Here is a 25,701-nt window from a genome sequence, read left to right as displayed (position 1 = left end):
CCAACCTCCCTAAGTCCTTGAAGTGAACATGTGGACCAGGTGGTTCAGATTCCAGCTTTATATAGCAGTGCTGTTGTTTAGACTCTAACCTGATCAGAGGACCCCAAAGGAAAATGAAGTCTTAAGTTAGAAAGAAGGAAGGAAGCTTTTTTACACAGCTTCATTGTTGACTGAGAATTGTTTAAAAAGATCAAAAAAAGCCTCTTTCATGGTGTTGTAATTCTTAACCATTATTAAGTAATTTCAGCTACTTCAGTTTTTGTTTGGATTCTTTCTGTTCTCCTATGTTTCTTTCTCTGAAAAAAAATCTTCAGTGTTTTTATATTTATCTAGGCAGCAAGTGGAATTTACAAGTAATCCTTGAAGTGCATTGGTGTGCTCTTCAACCAATGACATTTGAACTCACCCAGGACAGGCAACCTGCAAAACTAGATGATTCAATTTGCTGGTGCTTCAAAAGTACCTTCAGCTGTGTGACTGTGCATGAATTACCAGCTCAGCCTGGTAGCTCAGGTAGTTCTGAGACCTCTGTGATGCTCCACTGCCTGCTACAAAGATGCCCAGCGACTCAGATTGTGCCTGATCCTTGCAGAGACATACAGCCACTAGTTTCCCAGCTAGCCTTTGGCAGTGGCAAATCAATGGACTGTGACCACCCAGCTTTATGCTGATGGGCAGGTGTGGGGGAAACTTTGGCCAGAGCCCCTCATCCCGGCAGCTGATGGGCTGTGTGATGGATTAGGTCACTCTATCTATGTCACCTCTTTTACCACATTCTGCTTTCATAGTCAGAGGTGTGTTTGTTCCAGCTGTGATGTTAAGAAGTGTAACTGTTTACATCTACAGGGAGGGTCTGGCCAGAGCATTATTTATCATTACTGCCAAATGCACTCAGTACAGACTGAAGCACATGCATCTTGTGTATGGTTGAAGGTGTAGCATACACTCATCCTTGTTGACACTGCAACAGGCTTAGGAATAAATCTTCTTTTTTTTCTGGGGGAAGGCTGTCTTTCTCCTGCTAAAATCTGACATCCAGTCCTTGTTCTGTAGCTAGTCAAGTATTGTATTTCTTCTCTGTTCTCTTGCTGGTGCAGCCACCTGGTGTGGGGTGGATTCCATGTGTGTGATGCTCACACACATGCAGCTCTGCTGCCAGGAGCAGAGGATCTAATCTTTTGTGACATGAAAAGAAACTTGCTGGTACAGTACATTACTAAATGCTACAGACTGACTTCATGAAATGGGAACACCGCAGGGGAATCTGGCAAGGAAGATGTGTTTATGTAACTGAATTGAGTGTTGCAACTGCCATCACTTAGTTCCCTTGGCTGCAGTGAGCGAGTTGTGAGAGAAAAACAATCCAAACAGAGATCTTCAGATGCTGAGGGCAGCTCTAATTACATACAAATAATTAATAAAAATGAAGTGCAATATTGTTAGAAAATACAAATACCATTAATTTTCTTCCACGATCATGTGTACCGAGATCATTGGTAGGGACAGAAACACTTGGCTTTTGCACTTTTATTTGAAGTATATATTGTTTGAGTGTCTTCAGCACATTCTGATATCCCAGAGAGATTCATGACACAAGAGTAATTGCACATAACATAAACAAGATCTGCATTAGTTGGCTCTTTTACTCAGAATCCTTTTCCAAGTCCAGATGTGTGATGTGTAAATGTTAGGAGAACAGAGTCCTTATGAAGTAGCTTTATCAAACGCAGCTAGTCTTTCAGCAAAATGGAGAAAATATAAATTAGCACTCAAGACCTTGGTCAAATCTGGTGCATAAAATTTTACGGTTATATTTACGTTCCATATGTGCTTTGGACAAGTGCCATGTTTGTAAAGAACTGCTTCAATATTATTTTTTTTAAGTGACACTTTTAGCACAGTATCCTCTGCAAACTGTTCACTGCTTGCCATGTAAGCCATCCAGGCTCCAAATAAACTGTTCATTTTCATGGTCCAAACCTGAGCTCAAAATGCCTTTTTAGAGCAGGGTGATTTTCAAAACATGGCATGGTAGATATCATATGTGGCTTCTTTAAGCACAGTTCAGAAGAGTTGATTAACGTGATTGAAAGAGGAGCATGCATGATATAAAAATCTGGCAAGAGGTAAGGAATTAGGAAGTTGTAGTATACATGTTTGCTAGTGCTGAATATCTGTTCTGACTTGTTTATAACATAATTAGATTTAGCACATTATGTGAGCACTACATTCCTTGTAGCTCTTTAGAACAGAAAATAAACCTCAAACCAAGGAGATTCTACAAATTTGTGCCACTTTTCAGAGGCCCCAGCCTATTTTTTCTTCATTTCCCTAAATCTATAAATAACTGTCTTTAAAAGAAAAAAAAAACCTCCAATGCAGCATCTGGTGTGCTGTTATTGCCACTACTTCTGCTCTGAGAGTATAGCACTACTGCTTTAGAATGTTCTCATTCACTTGTTATCTGGTATTTGGGCCAAAAAATTTATTACCAATGTAAGAGAAAGAAGTAAATTTCTAGAGCCCAAATCAGAATGCAGTCTGAACAAAAGAACAGCACTGAGCTGACCCTACAGCTCTTTTCAAATTTTGCATAAAATGGAAGAGACACAGCATCTTGGAAAAAAATCACAGGAATCCTTTGTGTTGGAAAGTGTGAGTCAAACTAAATAGCTTGAAATAACTTCTGTTATATTTAAACACAAATGTAATGCTAGAGGCAGAGGAAAAAATAGATTATTTATACTTCGAAACACTCAGAGGTGTGAGAAATCTGCAGTGAAGGGCTTGAACAAGTACATAGCTAAAAATAACCTGTCCAAAACTGAATTACTACTACTATTACTATGACTGCTAATTTCAGCTTCAGAATAATTTGTAGTTTCCACTTGTCACGTGTAAAATAAGAAAGGCATCAAGTGCCATTGCAGATTCATTTGCTTACATATACTAAGCATATAGAACTGGTTAACAAATATATAAATGTATACTAAAATTTAATGTCAATCTGTTATCTCAGTAATTAAAAAATACTTGGAGACAAATCCTTAAATAAATGTAGCATTTTGAAGTCATAGAATTAGGGGTTAAATGGTAACTTTCTGAAGTATAGCTGAGGCTTAAAAAAATTTTTCCTTGAGTCTGGAAGTATGTGGAGAATGCACATATGGTGGAATCAGAAATGGTAATTTTTTGTATCATTCTGTACCAAGTTTATAAAACTTTATTGATTGAAAACTTTGATAGATTTTTATGATCCTGTAGAATATACAACTGGTGCCACTAGGATTGTGTCCTTGCTTAGCAGAGATTTAGAGAACTGTTCTTGTAAAAATAGCTCTGTTGAAACTCTGAATTTTCTTTTATTCAGATGTTGACCAAATCTTTCATTTCTCTTCTGTGTGGACTGAGTCCAAATTTTATTTTTCAGCTCGGCTTTAAAAGTTATCTATGTGAGTTTATGAACACAGCAAATTGTACAACAACTTCAGTCATTATGCTGAAAGAAAAATGTAATTATAATTTAATATTTTATAACTAGTGAATATATTAAATGATATCTTGAAGGGGGAACAGATAATAAGTCAATCCAACTATATTAACAAGATAAAATAACTTCATAGTAACAAAAACATCTATCAGTACTATTTAACATGAATGGTACTATAACGAGTGTATCTCAAGTTATAGCTGTAGATCTTCAAACCTTCAAGTGCTCAGAAAAGGTGAAGGTGCCAATAAATTGTTATATTTTAGTGGGTGAGATTCCATTGCAGACACCTTGTTTTTCCCTAGCTGCAAGTCTAGTGAATATAATTGCTTATGAAATCCACTGATTTAACTAGGAAGGGCTTGGAAAATGGGTGCATATGGAAAACTGAGACATAGGAAGTTTTAGGGAGGGGGATCGCCTTTGTTTTGTCATGATCTCTACATGCATTTGTAAAGGTCATGTGTGTGTATGTATATGTATGTGTGTGCATGAATTGGTTTAACAGGGAAGGCAAATACCCAGCAGGCAAAAGCACTGTGAATTCAGCATATCAGTATTACTGCTGCTTATCCAGTGCATCTTAGGGCAAATGATCACACTGAAAGAAAGGGATCTGCATACAATTATCCCTGCTAAACTATGCACTTTTGACAAGTAAGTTGTTGTCATAATGATGTTGTTATGTGTTAGGTGAAAGATTACTGATCTTCAATGCAGGAATGTAATATTCCATAATTACAATATCTAATTTCAAATTTTTTTCCTATAGGAATTAATGCATATTCGTACACGATTTTATTATTTTATTATTTTTGCCTCTTACTTTTTGTCATTTTCTTCTTTTTTCTTATTTCTTAGGTGTGGTGTCTTAAAAGTAAAATGGAATGCTCAGTATGCTTGTAGTTTCATTTCTCATAGGAATTCTGAACCCCTCTTTGTCAAGAAAAATCACAGTATAATATCAAATTTCAAAGACCCTGACAGAGGGAGAAAATGGCCTGATGGGAATCTCATGAAGTTCAGCAAATGGAAATGGAAGGTCCTCTTACCTAGGGAGGAATGTTAGTCCTAGGACAGGCTGGAACCACTTGGGTAGAAAGCAGCTCTGCAAAAGAGGACCTCAGAATACGAGGGGAAAAAAAAGATTTGAGGCAGCGATGTGCCTGCACAACAAGGAAGGAAGAGCTCAGCATCCCAGGCTGCTTTAGGAAGGGCACTGCCAGCAGGTGGAGGGGCAGAGATTGCCTCCCCTCTGCTCAGCCCTGATGAGGTGTGTCTGCAGTGATGGGTCCAGTTCTGGGCTCCCAGCGTGAGTAGGACAAGGATTTACTGGAGTGGTGCCACCAAAGGGCCGCAAAGATGAGTGAGGGTTGGAGCATCTGTTGTATGAGGAGGGGACAGTGAGAGCCTGAAGAAGAGGAGGACCAGGGAGATGTTGTCAAGGCACAATAACAAGAGGTAGTAAATAAAATGGAGGCAGGTTCTTTACAGTGGTGGGAGGTGACACGACAAGGGACAACAGGCACACATTCAGCTATGGGAGATTTCATTTAAGCATAAGATAAATGCTCTGCTGTGATGGTGTCAAGTGTTGAAACGGATTTTCCAGAAAGGCTGTGGAGACTCCATCCCTGGAAATATTCAAAACTGAGGGGTCCTGGGCAGCCTGCTTTAGCTGACCCTGCTCCAGGAGTGGGGTTGGACTCTGTAGATGATGTGCCGAGGCACCTCCCAAACTCAACCACTGCATGTCTTTTTAATACCATTTTAAAATATGTTGGAATCATATCCCTTTAATTTCATTATTTGGCTATTCTTTTGGTCTCAGATCTGTTTGAGCCTGTCTCAAGTTCAGGATGGCTTCTAATAGAAAAATATAAACTTTACCAAACTCCCTTATCCATAAATGCTTAATGGTGAAAAGCAGTTAAATTCTAACTTCTATGGATTTTTTAATAATTGATTTAAGAAATTAGCAACTTTTCCAAGATGATAAATAGTGCCCTAGTCACATCTGGAATTAGAATTTGTGTTCTTCACTCAGGACCACAGTGATCTAACTGTGGTCAGATTGAAATTTTGTTTTTCTGTGCAATGACCATGTTGTGAGAGAGCACTGCTGGTACAGACTTGAGAACTAGGTTTTTCCTTCCATAAAGTAGCTACAGTTAGCTAAAAGTGAAAATTTCAGAAAACAAAATTCATCTTGAGTATTTGTATCTTGAATACAGATTAATGCATCATTGAATTTGCATTAAGCAGCATGAGAAACTCCAGTAAGAATCCTAAGGTCAACTGGGTTTGAAATTCATTGAAAGGGTAAAATATGTAATTTGAAGATTAATTTCAAAGATATTGTTATTGCTGAAGATTTGCAGTGAGCAACTTTATTTTTTGCTGGAGTTAACAAGCAAAGCAAGCCCAGCACATGAAGAGTGCGACACAATGATTGCTTTTTAAAGAGTTCCCAATACCACAGCCTCAGTTATAATTCTAAATGGCTGTGCATGACATCACACTAAACAAAGTATATAAAACAACTCAATTTCACTGCTAAAAATATATTAACCTTTTACCAGGACTAGAGAGAATCCTGCTAGATCCTAGCACTTTTAGTAGAGTGTCTGATTATTCTCTTCATCTGAAATTGCTGGATGAGAATGTCTAGTCTGATTTCAGGCTAGTTTAAGTGGTTACAATCACAGAAGGCCTCATTGAAAATGATGCAAGCTTTTATTTTTGTTTGTCACCCTCCAGCCAGAAAGGTAGCACCAGGAGCATTCAATGAGCAGTTTTAAAGACTTCAAAAGACCCCACACATCTTCTATTTTTATATACAAATAAAACTCTTATCTTCTAGCTTTTTTTTTTTTTCATTTTTATTATGTTCTCCTGATTTAATGATATTTAAGGAAGGGGTGTCTTTTTTTCTTCTTTCTCGCTTCTCATGATCAAGCATTTATTTTTAAGGTAGAAACAGACATATTTGTATAGAGAAATGGTGTAAACAAGTATTATTCACTAATTTGGTGCTTGTAATATGTGAGGAGAGAGACACATACAGAGTCATAAGAAGTTCAGTTCTTTACGTAAGGATGTAAGATAGAGATGTAAGTAACAGCACTTTATCCATCGTAAAATTTCAAAATGGCTCAGAGGCACATCCCTGCTGCAGCCGTTGCAGACCCTGTAATGGCATTAAGCTCTGACTCAGGGTGATTCTTTCCACAGAAGATTCTGGCAGGAACTATAGTTCTGGTAGTAACCTGAATAGGAGAATAAATAGCTTAAATATTAATGAATTGTACGTGATACAAACACTCCAGGGTGAACCCAAGCAGGACAGGAAATATGTTTCTTTCTCAATTCTTTTCACACTAGGCTTTTTCAGACAAAACCTTATGGTACTCTACCAGAACCCCCTCTGAAAACTACAACTTTAACCCCATATGGTATTTATACTTATTCTGATTATTCACTTAAATTGATTCTCATTATTTTATATTTTCAGCCACCGGGTGAAGGCAGTGTGCATATATTTGCCAGTGCCTTTAGTATTTCTGGAGCAAGCTGAAATTTTTTTTTAGAATATGATTTGACTTCTCACTATCTATCCTTCATGGAAAAAAATAAAATTGGGGTCTAGTACTGCTCATAAGAAAAGGAAAGTGGGGTAAAAAAACCCTCAGTGTTCCTTTATGATAATCTGCCCATCCAATTGATGCCAGCTGTGTTTTTTCCAGTAATAGCCGGGGGGGGTGGATACTTGCTGGTTCTCAGTGTTGATTCTCAAACTGTGTGCAGGGTCTGTCCATTTTCTAACCCCTTTCACTGGCCTTCTCTGAAACATGAACAGATTTACACTACTGACTGAAGCAAGGATTAGGCCTCTGTGTTGTCAAACAAAACTAATATTGAAGCATTACATCCGTGTAGCACATCCCCACGCATATCACAAACTTTCTCAGCTGCAGCAGAATTTCACCACATGTTTCAGAAAATATACTGGGTGGTTCTTTTGTCTTCTGTTCTCAAACTCTTATTATTGACCCATATTAAAGCAACTATCTCTGAGGAAAAGAAAAAAAAGGAAAAAAGGAAAAGCATGAAATTACATTTACCTTTGAGCCCTTAATGCCTTTATATATGGCCATTTTTAAATAAAGGCATATGAGGTTGTATTGCCTTTACACGGTGAAATGTGACCTTAAAGTAATGCCTGTCTAAATCCAACTACAATGACATAACAAGCTGGATAGGACTATCTACAGCTTTTGAGTAACCACTGATAGCTCTTTAGCACTGATTGAAGATGAACACGTGTACCTTACCACTAACTACCATAAATGTACTGTTGACACTAAAGGTTAGTGGTCCTGCTGGAACTGTGTCCTGTACACTTTTCATCTGTTCATTTTAAGTAGCAGAATAATAGCAGCCGCTTGTTGAAATCATGTTTTCAACTGATCAGCAGAGTCTTTAGTGGAATCTACCTCTAATTCCTTAGGGAGGTCATGATTATCATTACCACAGCTTTGACATCACCCCTATTTGCATCGCATGAAAGTACTTGTAGTTCTTGTATGCTGTTAATTCACCATGTTAAGAACTGTGGATTTGCAGTGATAGCTCTCTGTATGTGTATATATATGAATCTATTACTTTCCTAGAATTGGGACAGGGAATAAAATCAGATTTACCTTAGTCTGGCTTTGTGAATGATATACAGGAAAAAGTGGTATAAAGACAGATGGTAGTGCTGCACATTCATGGGCTGCATTAAATACCTGATGGTTTGATAGAGCACCCCACCAACTCTGCCATGAAGATAGTGGATGTATTTATGACATCTTTGTTATAATTCAAAGGCAGCAATTGAAAATCTGTTGTCCTCTCTGGGCCTTCAGTCCCATTTCCAGGATCATATTTAGTATAAACTGGCCTGAAGCTAGAAGAGTGGAAAACATGGCATGGCACAGCTCTCTTTCTTAAAAACTAGTTGATCTTCTGCACTGTGACAAGTTTTTTAGGAAGGAAATACCAAAAAGAGGGCACATGGTAATTCATTCTTCATTACTTATCTTCCAAGGAAATAAGAAGGGAGATTTTAACAAAAGCGAGTATCTTTTTTTGGCTCATACTCAGATTTACAGGGCACAACAGACACCACTGAAATCAGAGGCTCTGAGTACCTATGATATATAAAACAAGGATATACCTCTAAAAACACAGAATTATACAAGAAACCTCTTTGTTAGGGACAGAAAAAGATGGTAGAAGGGACACACAGAAGGGCAAATGCGCCTACTTAAGGGAAGGTGAACTACTAGTCTTCGTAGTTACAATAAAGACTCATGTCTATAGTGCAGAGAGACAAATAATCCTTTTTATGTTGTTGTTTGGTTTTGGTTTTTTGTTTTACAAGTCTGCTGTCCTTTAGGAAAGCATGTATAAAAATTTTTGTTTCAGAAATATGAATCTTCAGCATCTACTTCCAAGAAAGGAGATTATCAGTCTAAGCCAACCTTGATTATTTGAATCTATTTTCTACAGAATGAAGTTGTAGATATCAGTGGGAATCAGTTCTACAAAAATAACCCCTATACCTTAATTTGTTTATTTCAATTGTCACCCATTGCTTTTGGATAACAGGGTTTTAATGTTACATTTGTGAAAGTAACTTTGTTGCCACAAGCAGTACAATCTGTAGGGAAGCAAGGGAGGATACAAAGAACACAACTTTGCACCAGGATTGGAGATGAACTCAGGAGTGGGATGAATGGTAGTAAATGATTATACTGAAGAAAAAGGGAATTACCTGAGCAAGAAAATCATAGCATTCAGTGTATTCAAGGAAACAATGTAAATAGAAGAAAACTAACAATCCATACTTCTGAAATGTAAGAAAGGAAGAAAATGTTTAAGAGTAATTTTTAGAAGATTTTAGTAGTCTGGGAAGACTTGTAAGGGGCAGTGTTGGAAGTGCTAGTCAAATTAAAATCAAACGTAGTTGTTACCAGTAGGAATTGTCCCATCAAATGCTGACACAAAGTATATGGTATTCATGGTCATTTATTATTTCTCATTGAGTGAGTTTGCTTTTTTATTTCTTTTTGTTGTTATGCATTCTGCTCTGCACTGGGTTGCAAGGACCTTCCTCTGCAGTTCCACATGCTCTGTGTGTGTGCAGGCTTGAGGTTGCATTGATTCACGGGCTGGGCTGAGCCCTCTGCGTCACAGACTTGCTGTGCAGAGAAAAGAGGATGGTATTCCTGGAAATGTGAATCAGTATATTTTAGGCAAGTCAGAAAGTTTACAGTTAATGAAGTAGGAACTCCCTCAAAACCTGTCAGTAATCTCCCAATTAAAAGCAGTAAATCCAGGGGGTAGTACTGTAATATGTGAGTTGAGGTTATTCTGTGAGATATTTTCCCTACCAAGAAGGATGGCAGGGGAGGGATTATCTTCAGCGTCCCCTGCATTTGCTTTTTTGTGCAATTATGGGAAATGCATTCAGTGTGCAAGGGTATCATTGCTGTCCTGCTGTTTTATCATTTCTTTATGAGATAATGTTGATTTCGGCAATGAAATGCAAATTTAGTTTTCAGTGCTCCTTTTTTTCCATACAAAGGTTAAAATGCATATTGTAGATAATAATGTTGCTGGTGTTTTTGAAACAGCCTTTGTCAGCTAATTTTGGCAATACATGGTTTCAAATGCCGTTCAGTGCAATTGTGTGAGTTTTATGTTGGCCTACATGATTTAATTTTAACCCACTATGCATATTGTTACCGTTTTGGCTGTAATTTGATCAAGTAATCATAACACCTTGCTACCAACAAAAAAAATTTGGATGTGTCAAGAATATTCAATATATGGTGGGCCTTCTGTGTCTCATGGCAAACTGAACATGCAATTATTGAAGTTGAGCCATTTTAACTCTATAATCATAAAAGTATTCTAGCACAGGGGGCTAGCTTAGGATTATATGTTACTCCTAAGATTGCAGAGGCTGATGGATCCTGTGTTTGGTGGGTATGTTTCTGTTTACTTATAAACAAATAGTTTGTACTGCCTCTGATAAAAGGCCTCAGGATTTTAACAAGTCCCGTTAAAATTAGCCTGTGTGTAGATTGTAAACAGTTCCTTTTACTGAGTGCTGGGGCTCAGACAGCAATAAAATACGTGCAAGAATGGAAATAGTTTTCAGCTGGGACTCCAACAGCAGTAAAATACATGCAAGAATGGAAATAGTTTTCAGCTAGCAAGCAAATTCTAACATAACAGCAAGGGCAGCACTGACGGAAATTGTCTTTTTTATTGTTATCTCCTTAATTAATCTCGCTTTCCTGTGTAAACTGCTCACTATTGTGTAAAGAGAGGGTGTGTGTTAACTTTGGTGACATTGTGTTACTCCCATTAAGTGGCATTGCACACAGGTTTCGTCAGCTTGAGTGTACTTAGGATTTCTTTTCCCCTAAACAGCATGAGCCAAGTGACGTTTCACAACTAAAAACAAATCTCATTTTTTCTTTAGGTGGTGCAACAATCAATTTGCTGTCACAGTTAGTAAAAAGGTTATATAGAAAAAGGAGTGTGAGTTTTTAATACATTTAGTATGAAACAGCAATAAGGTGGGGAGAGGGTTTTATGAAGTGTTCTATAGGCAGTAACAGAAAACAGCTCTGAAAATGTTGAGTTGGAGTAATGAATGAATAATGTGTAAAGTTTATCAAAACTGAAAGAAGTCCTGATGTGAAATGAAGCCTCCCAAGAAAATTCTGTTCTGTCGCTGTTTTGCTCTGCTGTTGTCGCATGTCACGCATGAATGAAAATGCTGCATTCTCTGGGGAGCGGTAAAGCTTCTGTGTGGGTTGTTTATTTCCTTAATCCCTCCTTCTTCGTGATTTTCAGTGTCAGATATAAAATGGAAAGCCTGTAAATACAGTGATTATCATACTGATTATCACCTGCACCAGGGAACGCCCCGGCTGGCCGCTGTAACCCAAGCAGTCTCCACATGTTACATCCACTTAGACTTTAACCTGACTACTTTATTAGAGACGTGAAGCTCAGTATGAGGTGCCCTAGGGCTGCACAGATGGGTTCTGCTTGTTTCCTGTTCTCACTGTTATTGTGAATAGATACTAAAAGGTTCTCATCGCTTTTATCTGGTTAATTTACTTTGAACTGTCCCTGGCAATCAGAGCCTGCCTCACATTTCTCAGCATTTCACAAACACTAAACTCTACAGTCCAAATGTGTGTTTTGAGCTTTATTAATTATTTTTACAGGAAAGGCCTTAATTCTTAAAGGGATCTCGTTCTGAGAGAGGCTAGTTTTTAGGGGAGTGTAGGCACAATCCTTACTGAAATTAGCTGCTCAGGAGTCATTCTGATGTTCAGTTGATAGGAGAGAAGAAAATTAAGATTGCTGTTGTTCTTTGGCATTCTCAGGCACCCTTAGATTAGAGGTCAACTGCAGGAAAATCTATGATTTTATGCTGGCTGCCATTTTTCATGTAGCTGGGCAGCAGACCAGGCTAAAAGATGACATTCTTACAGGAGAATCTGAAGGTGAGATACTTTTTAACAAATGTGCAATCATTTATCCTTTCTTGTGGAAGGGCCAGGTCTTCCAAAACACATGTGCTATGCATGGGTGCCCCAGTACAGAAAATTGAGATGAATTCTCTCAAAGTCTCCCACACAAGAAAGCACCACTTCACTGGAACAGTTTTTATTTCATGTACTGGTGTCCAATTTCCTGGCCAGACAATAGTTTAACACAGATGTTAATGTCCTGCTGGATTGGGATTTTAAAGAAATCCCTTAGGATAGATCAGTGTGGCTTCCGATTTCAATTGCATGACCAAAAACCTGAGGTTAAAGAAATTATTAGGCTACAAGACATAATTTTTAGTCAATTTTCTTATTCTCTTCCCCCTTATCGCTCCTTTATTTCTCTTGTTTTGTTTTTTCTTCTGTTTCACGGTCCCATTTGAGGCTTTCTTGATTGTGTTGCAGTTCATTGTGAGTGCATCACTACGGAGTGGAAGCTTGCAAGGCTCCTTTTTTCATACGAGCATAGGCTTTGTTAATCACATGCTGGTTTAGGAAAACACTGCATGATATCTTTGAACCCTACACTCCTCCTTGACAGCCAGGCTAGCAAATGTCATTGACTGTGTGATGTACAAGAAGGGATTCAATTGTAAGTAAATTGTCAAAGTGGCTAACCTTGCCCGCACCCAATTGTCAGGACCATGATTCAGTTTTTCTGTCAACATCAGCTAAGGGTAACCCGGTCAGCCTTATGTTTCTGCAGTGAAGCAGCCTGAGGAGTTGTGCTTTTCAGCTTATCACATTTTATTAACCTCAACTTACTGTTGTTGTAATCAATTGTGCCCACTTCAAATTCTTCTATTGCCCCCGAATTGACAGATCATGTGGGTCCACAACTATGTGTTTTCTGAAGCACTAAAACCTCTCGTGGGCACACTGGATTGGTTTGGCACAGTAGTTATTTCTGTTTAGTTAGATCGACTCACCATTTTGGCTCGAGATTATCCCTCTATTAATAGTACTTGGCAAAGATAATCTGGAAGAATGCAAGTTAAAACAAAGACTTCAAGAGTTTTCTGCAGTATTTCCAATGTTAAGATAGAAAGTAAGTAAAGAAAAAACATTGCTATTGTCTTCCATTCCCTTGCTTTTATTTCAAAACAGATTTTTAGTTGCACCAATTAATATAAATGAGGACATACTGATACCATGATGTTTCCTCTGTTCTTTCAGGAAAAGAACATAGTTAAATTGCTTAAAGCAGTGATTAAGACATCAGAATATTTTTAAATGTTCATCTGATTCTACCACAAGGGTCTGAACACATTTAGTGATCCTGATTTTTTAATGCACTGTAGATGACAAATGATTTTTTAAAGTGGCTTGATAGTATGTATCCCACGAAGTGCCATTCATAAATGGAGATATGATACGATTTCAATTAAAAATATGTCTGAGGGATGTTTCCTAGTTCAAGTCCTATCTGCAGAAGTAACTTTCCTCACTTGGAAAAAAACATATTGTACCTTCTTTATTTGAACTTGTGAAATGTGTTGACATTGTACTGTTGTTGGGCTTGAGGGAAGAGGGAGAAGCTTTTGGTGCGACTATCAGAACTGAACAACTGTATATGGCTATGTTGAGATAATCGTGTAAAAGGAAAACTGGCTGAATGAGTTTCAAAATGTGTTATTTCTTCATTATCTAGCACTTTATAATTAACTGTTCTTTTTTTATTATTTCAGGAAGCTGCCACTTTTGCTAGAGAGCAAGGCTTTGAGGTGAGTTAACCCACAATTGCACACTAAACAGATCCTAAAGGTTTTTTTCTTGCTGATAATGAAGTTCTTTTGGACAATGATTGATGTGCTATTATACTCTCCAAGCCTCGCAGCGGTTGCCATGGAAACTTGGCAGTCGTCATGGTTTCTTTGTTCTGCCAGCTCAGTGTTATGACGCACTCTGCTAGGTCTGCACCCAACATCGCCTACAGATGTTATTTATTGAATTTTGAAAAGCCTCTTGGGAAGCCGAGAGGTTGGGCACGGTTTCAAGCTGCCTCTGCAGATATGGGACCTGTCAGTTTGTTCAGTTAAAAAGCTACCTCATTAGCTGCATTACACTCCAGAAGGATTCACTGCTAAAGCAGTGGTGAAGCAACACTAAATAGTGAAATATAACACCGCTTAAATAACTTAAACCCTGCCATATGCGGATTATCATTATGCAAATGAATTTTAGAAAGGTTGTATATAAAATTGTTAGGTACTGATTAATGTAAACCATGCTTCTACAAACAGCTGCTTTTTAGAAAAGGTAGTGTGGAAATTGTTTCAAAACATATTCGAGTCAGTGTTTTCCATCTGAGCTCTAAAAATGTCTGATCCTATACTTTCTTGAAGTAAATGCTTGCTGTTGGTTTTACAGTGATTTTCAGAGCTTTTGATTTCTTCTTTTCAAGATATTTATTTGACTAGTACCTCCCATTGGCTACATTCAGATAGCTTAATCTGCAGAACCATCAGCTATTGGTCTCTAACCAATTCAAACAGGCAGATTTTAAATACTATAATTAATGTGACAAGGCTTGTGCTAATTTTGCAGATAGTAAGTGATCTTACTGAAATCTAAACAGCAGAACCGAACACACATAAATCCCTTTCCATGTTGCTTTTTCACTGGAATAAGACCCACCTTAATTGATTTGTTTGCAGTGTAAAAGAATAGAAAGGAGTTTGACTGCTCAACACCCATTTTGCATAAATAATAGAAGCCGCGCAATTCAAACCACACCGCTTACAGAGTGTGCCACTTCTGTGGGTGATTGGTTGCATAGAAAAAAAGAGGGAAAGACTGACAGCTTTTGTTCTACAATTTAGATTTCTTTAGAACCATACGCCAGCAGGTACATCAATGCCATCACTGTTTTAGCTATTAAAACTGTGGGCTGTCCCATTTCATTTTATGTTTCCCAAATTCACGTGGCTGCTTTGTAGAAATCAAGACTTTTTATCACTGTCAATTTTCATTTGTATAATCTGTATTGTTAGGCATAAAAATACACTTTGAGTTTATGCTAATGAATGAATTTCACAGATGCCTCCAAAATATGAAGCATAAGATATTATTGGTACCCTCTGGTAGCTAGACAATAAAAAGAAAGGAAGTAGTGTATTAAGTCTACCCATTCTATATTTTTATTGCCCCCTTGAGCTAAAGACTTTGAATGTGCCTGGTTTAAATTCAGCTCTAGTGACAAACTGCTTTTGCTGGTGTCTGCTAACTACCATCATATTAACCTTTCCATTAGTGCATGCTTAGAGATTTTAGCACAGTTCCTCCTGAACATCCTAAATCTGCCACATTTGATTACCGCATATCAGTAAAGTGCACAATGATTATGATCTTATCTCTTATTACTCCCTTGCTTGGCAACGATTCACATGTCAAGTTTGCTGACAGAGATGAGTAAAACTTGATAGTGTCCACAGTTTTGTTTTCCTATTGTGCTGTGGAGGCCAAAAAAAAAAAAAAAAATCATACTGATAAAGCTTCTTATGAAAAACTTGAAAAGCTTCAATTAGCCTTTCAATTAAAACTAAGAAAAATACCCAGCAACTCTCAAAAGCTTGATTTTTATATTGAGAATAGAAAACAGGTAAAGCATGGCAAATTAAAGGAAAAGACTTGATTGACCAGGGCAAAAATCAAGAGGATGTTTTTCATGGAAGTGATTAAAAGTTGCTGGTGGCTGCATTTGAATTGCCACCTGGAAAGACTATTATTTTTCCATCAGAAATCTTTTAGCATAGAAAATCAGTTGGCGACCAACTTCTTTTGTGTAGTTGCTTGTTTGTTTATGGCTTTTTTCGTTCTACCTCACAGTAATTCCAACAGTTTTGTATACTAACTTCATCTTTTACACATGAAATGAGTTTAATGTATCTGAAGCAGTTTTTGGGGGAAAAAAAGAAGTTACAATTAAAAGAACTTCAGCAAAATAGACACCTTTTCTGAAGAAATGAAATCTTGTTATAGGTGAGAGAAAACACCTCTATGACACAAATCTGTTTATTTCTTTGTAAGGGAAATTCCATTCAAAGGAATTTTAATTTATATGCTGCACCATTCCCACAGTTAGTTTTCCATTGTACTTTGCTGAAACACAAAGTATTTTTTGTAAAATCAGTCATGATATTTGAGGACCATTATTTCCTTCACTTTATCCCCTGACCAACACTTATCTGTAATAATCAAAAATAGGACATTACTTCTGATGTTGTCTCTTCCTGAGTATCACTGTGAGGCTGGGGTTTTTCTGTGAATTTCATGTTCTATGGCATTTTTAAACTATATACATATATATATATATATGTGTGTGTGTGTGTGTGTGTGTGTGTGTGTGTGTTTATAGTGTATATGTATACACATACTGTATATTTTGATGACATTTCTAATAATTTTCAAATATCAAAGGCTTATGAGGTTTTGCTTTTACATAAAAGTAACTTCCTGTTTCTTCTACATAGAAGTTAGGAAAACAAAATACTACTTTAAACATAAAATTTAGGGTTCAGTTATGTCTGTCCACCCAAGAAGTAAACTGAAATGAATGGGACAGTAAATATCTAAGGGATTAGTAGCAGCTGCCATGCAAAATAACTTTTGTTGTTAGAGGTCTCCTCTAAGTCCATATTCATTGGGGAGCCATATTAGAAAGAGTTTTGTTGCCCTGGACCAGCTTTAGGTCTTTAGGTTAATGCGGTACACTGCACAAGTGCACTGTTCTGGAAGGATTTATGCCTGTTTAGGTCAGGACTATGGCAGTCCCAGCTACTGGGGATCACTTCAGAGGCAGGACTCAGAAGACACGGTTTGGTGGTGGTTCTGGCTGGATGCAGTTTGGCACATGCCCTGGGATAGCTGGCATGCTTCCTTCACCTGCCTCTATCCCACTTACCTGCTGCCGCGAGTGCCACCTGTGAGGTTCTTCAGGTGCAGCACCAACAGGCAAATCATGCTTTAGTGACATTTGTATGTCAGCTTTGTTAAATCAGATCTAAGTATATAAGTGGGTATGTGGGAGTGTCCTGTGAATTTGGGGAGTGTATAGAGGCCTTAGGACCACAAGGCACTGCAGTCTTATCATTCAGCCGTGTCCAGAGGCACAGGACATGTAAGAAAGACTCAGTAAATGGGCAGGTAAAAATCACTGCAAAACAAATATTATACATTCTGGCTATTTATTCTGAACAGAAATCAGAGATGGCAACATTTGATGAAGTTTGCCTGACAACAAAATGAGAGGCATTAGTACCTCTGCAGTCTTCAGCTGTAAATAGTCACATATTGTAAAATGTCACAATTGTACCTTCAAAAAAACCTGTGCAAAAGTTAAAGCCTCCTCAACACTCACATGGAAGCTCTATTTTATTCTCTTCCTTTGAAAAAAATTAGTATGGGAAGTAATTTTGGCGAAAAATGGCGAAGTTACTTCTCACAGAAGACATTTTTCAGCTATTTCTAAAGTCTGCAAAATCAGAAGTGTCCAAACCTCTCTGTCTTGAAATTCCTGCTCTTTTAAAAAAATTACCTTTTTTGACCTAAATACTTTCCTTCTACTGTTACATGCTTATGATATATTTAATTTTTCTGAAAACATATGTGCTTTTTACTTTTTTTCCCTTTCTGCATTATTTCATCCTTACCATCACTCTTCACAATCTCTTTCCTTGGGGTCCTCTTTTCTTCATCTAAGTTAATCTTTATTCTTCCTTAAGCTGAAGAAATCATCTCTTGATCATGCCATTTTCTCCTATTATAACTTCATAATTTTCCTTTTAAAATTCATCATGCCCATAAATACACTGTACAAATATTTTCAAGCACTTTGATTTCTGTGCCTGCTTTACTCCACTGAAAATGTGCCTAATAAAGTCACTAGTAGCCACTTCCTACTTAGCAAAAACTAAACTCCTCTCCCCTGTTTCCTTTGATCTTCATGATGCTTTATTGCAATTTCAAGTTTGTGGATCTCTTAATTACCAAGGCCTGAAATATCTCAGAATTGAGGTTAACCTTCCTGTGGCAAGGCTTTGGCAAGCCTGTGTATTACCAGGCTGAGGGCTGCATTCTCCATCCATCCCATATTCAACAGCTTGTGCCACCAGCTGATACCTGCTGTTCATAAACCTCTTAAAAAAACATTTCAAAACAGAAGAGCAACAATTTAAATTTTTTTCTCTGGCACTTGAAGAGACTCCTTGCCTTCTGAGAATTAGTGGGAAGATGGCCCCTGTTACTGTCCTCAGTTCTTCTCTTCTCTGGTAGCAGACATTGCCTTCTAAAAGCTTTATTAGTTGTCTAAGCAGGAGGAAGGAGGAAATAACACAAGTGACAGTATCATATATGGAAATAAAAAGTAGGAGAGAATTTTAAAAAGAGATGAGGAGACCAATAAATAAAGGGAAACTATTTTCATGTTTGCCAAATGTGTATAAAGCAATGGGTTCACTGACTACCCAAAGTTAGGGAAGAAATTAGAGGGAGGCTGAAAGTGTTGCAGAAAAGGTATTTTCACATAAAGGGTTGCTGGTAAATGTATTAACCCAGGCATATTCTGTCTGTAATAGTAAGCGTGTCAAGAAGTGAGTTTGGATTCATAGCAAACAGTACACAAAGCAATGCACAAAGTATTATGTTTTCATATATTCAAGGCTAGGCCATTGCTATGTTTCACTGCAGTTCCTTGTACAAAGAAGAAACTGGGAAAAAATACAGCTTTATTTAACACAGATGTTAACAAAGTGGTACACAGTAAATAGCACAGTGAGTAGTTACCGTTATACATACTCCTTTCCTAATGTTAGAAAAATAAAAGAAAAAACTATATATATCAATTATGGCAAGAAATAGATTACACCAAAGTTAGTTTGTAGAACTTACTGACTTGAGTTAGAAATCTGAGAACAAAAGTTTCCCATATAGCATTATAAAAGGGTTTGATGCTTATACAAATAACAAAAATACCTATTATAGATTAGCTTGAAAGCCAGGTCAATTAGAAATTGAAACCTTTTTGTTTCAGACGGTAGGGCAGTGGGGAGAATAGAAACTATAATGTTCTAATGACAAGTGGTGTTGTTAGAGTTTACTGCATTAATTTAAACATTCCAAACTTGTTGATGTGTAAGACACTGGATGAATGAGAGATTTGGTTCAGTCTGCTAGGTTCTCTGCTCCTACCTACATGCAGAATGAAGTACAATACCCTTTTAAAACAAGGATTTCTGAAACTTTTGCAGGTGAGCCTTCCTTCAGAAAATGTATTATGTTCTGTGCCCTGCTGAATCTACCTTCTGCTCTTTGCTTCCCTGCGTCTCAGTTATGCAGCCAGCTAGTGGGAGCTGGGCTGCACACCCTCTCAGGGGTACAGTGTACAGTTTGCTTGGTGGGATCAGTTACTGTAGGGAAGTTAGAGAAAGTATTTGTAAGTGTGCTGAAGTCAGAGGTGTGACTGTAGTATAAAACCTGGCTAAATTGGATGAAAACCAGGCTTGGAGTCTATCCAAAGTACTCTCTTACCAATTTTATTTTTAATTTTATGATAGGTATGGTTAGAATCCAGTCAGCAGCAGAGAAACCCACTAATTGCTCATTAAGAAATGCTCTGTAATTCCTTTGTTAGCTTTGCAGTGGTTGGAATAGCTGAACTATCATTATCAAGATTAAAAACAATAGTCTCATAGTACTACATAAGCCCTTAGGAGAATGCCCTTTTTCCTTTTAAAAATCTTCCTCTACTGACAGTAAAGTCTATTTTATACCTAGCTGTAAGAAAATAAATCTTTGATCTGCTAATAAAGTTCCCACCACTCCAGTGTGCTATAACAAGAATTTTCTTTCTCTCTCTTAATAGACTGAAGACATTAAAGAGATAGCCCGGAAGACACAAGCCCTGCCGAAGGTGAACACTAAAAGGCAGCGAATTGTAGTCTTCACCCAAGGCAAAGATGACACTGTATTGGCTACAGGTATGTTTTTCAAATCTCCATTGTCACTCACAGTAAATATTCCAGCTAATCAATTACAAGTTGAGGTTTTACAATTTTCAAATGATAGTCAGAGCATTTGCCTTTTGATGTTACTCCATGTTTTTCATCTTTTATGCTTTTAATTGTTTCAAGAGTCTGAATTTAAGAAGCTACTATTTCACAAGAATGCCTGAGAATTTTGTTCTGAACATTTTTATAACACAGATTTAAAATATTGATGCAGTTGGTTTTACTCAGATTTTTATGACTTGAGATTTTATCTGTGTAGCCATCTTTGCTGCAAACAAGAATACACTGTGCCTGCTGAGAACAGCTGTGCAACAGTGTAGTATATTTAAACATTTGCAAAGAGGAGGAAGTGAAATCCAGTACTAAGTGAATTTCCAGGCTTTTTTTGCTTTGAGCAGAAAGTCTCACTTAAGCTTTTCTCAGCCGTCTGCTCTTCAATTCTCAGAAGAGTACGTGGGAAAAAGGTGTTCTAGCAGGATGCAAGCGGTTTCTGCTGTCTAAATTGATGATGTACGACACACAGATTTAAGCATTATAAACATGACTGCCTACCTTTTGACAGTCTCTTTAATTCTGTCCACCTATGCTTCTAGACTAAATAAAGCTATTAAAAACATGTGCTGTGGCGAGCCATTTTAGTAGCTTGTTCCTTCACAAGGTGAGTTATGAGGCTGGGCTGAATTCCTCCTTTGGAGATCAAGTGAAGTAGAGGAAGCTTTGCACCTGGGGGACTGGTGCTTACTCATACAATATTTGCCTCAAAATCAGAATTGGCTTCAGACTGTGGCTTCAGGGCTAGGCACTAAGCAGGTATGTCGCTGCTATAAAGATCATTCCTAGCAGCAGTTTGAATTATTTCTTCAACAGTTTGCTCCTTCCCCTGTTTTGTTAACTACAAACTGTTTTAAAGGGAATAGATACCAGTCACTGAGAGTTGGCTATGTGTATTGCACTGATGATGATGGAAGTTTTCCTTCCAGAAAGTTACTGCCTGTTGTGAATGGCCCACGTGGAGCCACTCCACTTGAGTATTGTACACTTGACTGAAAAATAGCAGCATAAAAATGTTTTTATACGTGAGCTAGTAATAATGTAGTAAACCTAAATCTTATGTGTAACCCTCCTGTGCTCTTATTTAATTTTCTCTGAGTACTTTTTTTATTCTTCAAACTGGAGTTGTTAACAAATCCATTAATCCCTACTTTGATATTTTTACAACCGGGAGCTTATTTGAGGACTGACACTTGCTAATCTTAGCTGTTTGTTCGCTATGAAATGAACTTAAATTAGAGAATGCACTTTATATGCATGATAAATGTGAGATGGATAGAGACTGTATGCAATGGTGTCAGCTACAAAAGCAAACATGATAAATGTTAAGGCAGTTTTGAGCCGTGGGATAAGCTATTCAGTGCACAAGCATAGCTGAATCTCTTTGCTATGTTGTTATTCATGGCAGCCAAATAAATGTCAATAATAAAAGAGAATTAAAGATTTTCATTTCCCAGAGGCAGTCCTCTAATACAGCTTGATCTTTCATTTCATTTGTAATTCGTTCTTGTGTCAGGATGCAATCATTTGCCAGGCTCTGTGTGTCATGTTAAGTCATTTAATAATGATTAAGAACATAAAAATGTTTGGCCTGTGGGGCAATTCTCGAAAGAGATACCAATTTGTTATTGTTTTCCCCCTTTTCCTTTGGTGTGGACCATCTTTTTCTCACCTCCTCACATTAAAATAATATTGAAAGAAGGAAAATGTGTCCCTTAGTTTAGCATATGATGATACCACAGAATGGCATAGAGTGTTGCTTACACACTTATTTCAGAACTAACTAGATCTACACTTACAACCTGCTGTGGAATGTATAAAAGTTTCTAAATGATCTTTAAAATAATTACTACATTTAGGAGTTACCAGTATAAAATTATTATCTTTTTCCTAATGCATGGGAGTACGGTTTTTGAAAAATCAGGCTGTGTGTACTTGTTTATCTTGCCTTTCTGAGGGAACAGTAAAGTCTCAAAGAGCTTGTGCCTAGATTAAAATAGTATTTGCAAAGTCAGCTATGGATTTGGGTATGCTTGTTCATACCTTCTGCTGTATATTTTGTCCAGGTTAACAATAATAAGAACAATGTGTTTGTTGTGTTGAACATATTTATGCAGAGACCTCGACAGATTGCAGAGAGACCTTGACAAATTAGAGAAATGGGCAATCACCAACTGTATGAAGTTTAACGAGTGCTGAATTCTGCACCTGGGATGGGGCAACCCTGGCTGTGTGTACAGACTGGGGAAGGAGAGGCTGGAGAGGATCCCTGTGGAAAGGGACCTGAAGGTCCTGGCCAGTGGCAAGGTGGATATGAATCTGCAGTGCCCTGGCAACCAGGAGGGCCAGCTGTGTCTGGCTTGGGTCAGGCTGTGCTCTGTGAAGAGTCACAGCCAGATGGCCACCCCCATTCTCTTTCCCTTTCCCCTTGCCCCATGCGTGGCAAAATGAGACAGGCAGCACAGAGGCTGTGAGGACATCTGGAACAGAGCTCTGCTTGCTCCGTCAAAGGCTCTGTTAAGGATGTTCCAAGCCAAGGCAGCTGTGGGGTTGGGTTGCAAGAGGAGGGTGCACCTCTTTGAAGAGTTATGTGTGGGTCAAATGAGGATCAGGTTATGGATATAATAAGGGGATATACTTGGATACAGTTCTAGCTGGAAGGAGAGGAAATGAGATGGATAAAAGGGGTTGTAGCAGATTGCCAGGCCATTCATGAAGGGGCACAGAATGATACGTGCTGAAAATTTGACCTGGACTTTCTAGGGCACGGTAGAGGTGTGTGTGATATGAAGTGCAGATACAGCTGGTCATTACATGTGGAGAGGACTGTGGCAACAGCTCTTCATTCCTGAGAATGGAAGTATCAACAGGTATTTTAGGAGCGGAGCGTAGGGCAGAAGGGCACAGCTTATTACCAAAAGAAAAGATTGACCAAACAGATTGGAAAATATTGTTCTTGCATATGAGAGAGAGACAGCTGAAAAAACACCTGCCTTCAAAAATCTGGCCTAGCCATACTGCAAAGGTTTTGTCGTCTTATGAATTGCTGCAATTTATACAACATTGTTTTAATGTCAACCAAAAATACTGGTGGCTTACCTCAAACAGACCACAAGCTCTGGGAAGTCAGGTATGGATTGACAGACAGCTTAGAGGTCCGTGCAGCTGGAGCAGATCAATGAAACAGTAAGAAGCAAAAACTACATCAGCAGTCTCAATCTAAGCCATTCCTATCTGTCAGTCCACTTTCTTTGGCTGTCGGAATTATTTGTGTTTTCAGAGGAAAAAATTCTCTGTCTTTATCCTGGAGTGCAATGGGTCTTTCTGCTGTCTGTTCATATCTGTTCCATCACAGTACTCCAGCCCCAAGGCCCCTTTTCTCTCCCCTTCCTTCCTGTTCTCTGTCATTGCAAGGAAGAGGCAAGCTCAAATTCAAGCTGAGTGTGATCAGTGTGTTTTAGAGGGAAGGGAAGGAGTGTTTAGGATTGGCATACAGGAGCTGTGACAGATGAAGTGTTGACTTAATTAACTGTCACCTTCTAATAAGACTGCACTGAGCACAAGGAAATTATTGTGGTGGGAGGTTTTCCTCTCCATGTCATAGAACTCTAGAATGGTTTGGGTTGGAAGGAACCTTTAAAGGTCATCTAGTCCTACCCACCACAATGGGAAAGGACATCTTCACCTGGAACAAATTGCTCAAAGCCCTGTCCAGCCTGACCTTGAATGTTTCCAGGGCTGGAAGTATCTGCAACACCTTTAGGCAGCCAGAGGTGCGTTTTTTGGTGATGTTGAATTTTATCTTTTCACTGAAAAACTTGGAGGTGCTGAACGTTCTCAGTGACCTTAAGAATGAGCACAGACAGAAAGATTATAATTTTCTCTATCATTGATCCCCAACATAACTGAATTTTGATAAAACTCTTTTGGAAAAGCCAGCCTGTGAGAGACACCTGAGACAAAAGCTTTCAGCACAGAGGATTATGCTTAGGGAAAGGGACTGGTAGCTGTAAATGGATCTATGGGCTGTCTCAAAAAAAGTTTATTTGAGGAACAGTATTGGGTTAATTTCTTATGCGGATGCTCCCCAGCTGTCCTGGGAATTGCTTCACTATCAAGACTCTGATCCCACTACCACAGCCTTGTTCCATGATATCCCTCTTAGCAGGCCTGAGATTACAGATTTGACTGAGTTTTGAGGTTTGACTAAGCTTATAGGATACATATCACATTTCAAGACTTTCTTCTGTAACCACAAGAAATACTTAAACAGAGAGAGCAGGGGAAGTTAATGAACATGTGCAGTCTCCTGATTTCAGCAGCTGAAGCTTTTAAGCAATGCACCAAAAATCACAAGCTCTGGTAGGAACATGTATGTCCTATCTGTATGTGTGCTCTAATGTTTGTCAGAGTTGCTCATAACAATTTTAAACAAATTACTTTTAGTCAGATGCATTTTATGACTGGTCTTGGCTCAAAGGGAAATCTTCAGAAAGTCTGAGCAAAATCAGTTCAGCAATGGAAAATGCTTTTATATTGAAATATTTGCATAATTCAAGACCAGCTGAAGCTACAAACTTTAAACTTGGCTTGCCTTATAGCTTTAATAGAAGAAAGAAAAACAATCCAAATTAAAAGAAAATCACATCAGCATTTTTCAAGTTATGAATGATGAAATCTGGCATGTTCAAGGGTGAACATAGAATTTTCCATTCTTTTTTCTCCCTGATGTTTGCAGGACCACCTCTATTTAAGGGCATGTTTGTAATAACCTCATTTGCTAAACTATGGCAGTGAAAATGGATTTTTCTAAGGATTCAAGCATTAAAACCAGCTCAGGTTGGGCTTACTAACCACTTAAATCTTCATTTTTTGGGACATATTACTTGAGATATTTCAGGAAATCTATTAGCAGTCTGGGCAAATGTGGTAAAAGAGAGAGGTTCATCTTAAAACTTCATTAGTGCACCTACCACATAGTGCATGCAGAAACAGTTCTGTAGATTTTTGTGTTATCATTGTTGTTTGATCTAGTCCATAAATTAAAATCAGGGCAGTGTGGTTGCAATGTTACCAAATTTTGGAGCCTGCCCACCAAGCTCTTGCTGTTGAAGAAATAGTAGGCATTTGGCTCTATGTGTTATCTGAAACAGAAGACTGAGCTCTGTGGGTGTTGGTGTCACCCAGTACAGCTGTTCTTGTGGTAATATATGCAGATATGCTCACAAATTTAAATTTTCTATGTTTGAATAGAACTAAAACCTGACCTTAATTAAAATAATGACAAATGATAGTATGTTTTGTGAATTATGAAACTCCTTTTACTTTGTAAGTACATGGTAGATCTTAAGTATTTGAGGAGATTTTTTAAAACCCTTCCTTTAACAAGGTTTATCACATTCTGGATATGGAATGAGAGATTTTAAAAGCCATTCTTAGATCCCAATAGCATGATGGTGTATGTTTTTTGAGGGGAATAAAGAGGGCTGATGTTCAAGCATGTAGCTCACTCTAAAGCGAGGTCAGTGGG

The 25,701-nt window shown here is 38.0% G+C and overlaps 1 protein-coding gene across 2 annotated transcripts in view; it reads left to right on the top strand.

Annotated features, from left to right (window-relative positions):
* ADK (adenosine kinase) overlaps positions 1–25,701 on the top strand; it is a 270,420-nt gene that overhangs the window by 209,867 nt on the left and 34,852 nt on the right. For both annotated transcript variants that reach the window (XM_059851341.1, XM_059851342.1), the window contains exons 8-9: positions 13,803–13,838; positions 19,976–20,090. In XM_059851341.1, coding sequence (XP_059707324.1) covers positions 13,803–13,838; positions 19,976–20,090 — 151 coding nt within the window. The remainder of the gene's footprint in view (positions 1–13,802; positions 13,839–19,975; positions 20,091–25,701) is intronic.

Source organism: Haemorhous mexicanus, chromosome 7 (genome assembly GCF_027477595.1).
Source record: "Haemorhous mexicanus isolate bHaeMex1 chromosome 7, bHaeMex1.pri, whole genome shotgun sequence".
Taxonomy (NCBI): domain Eukaryota; kingdom Metazoa; phylum Chordata; class Aves; order Passeriformes; family Fringillidae; genus Haemorhous; species Haemorhous mexicanus.
This window is presented reverse-complemented; position numbering and strand designations above follow the sequence as displayed.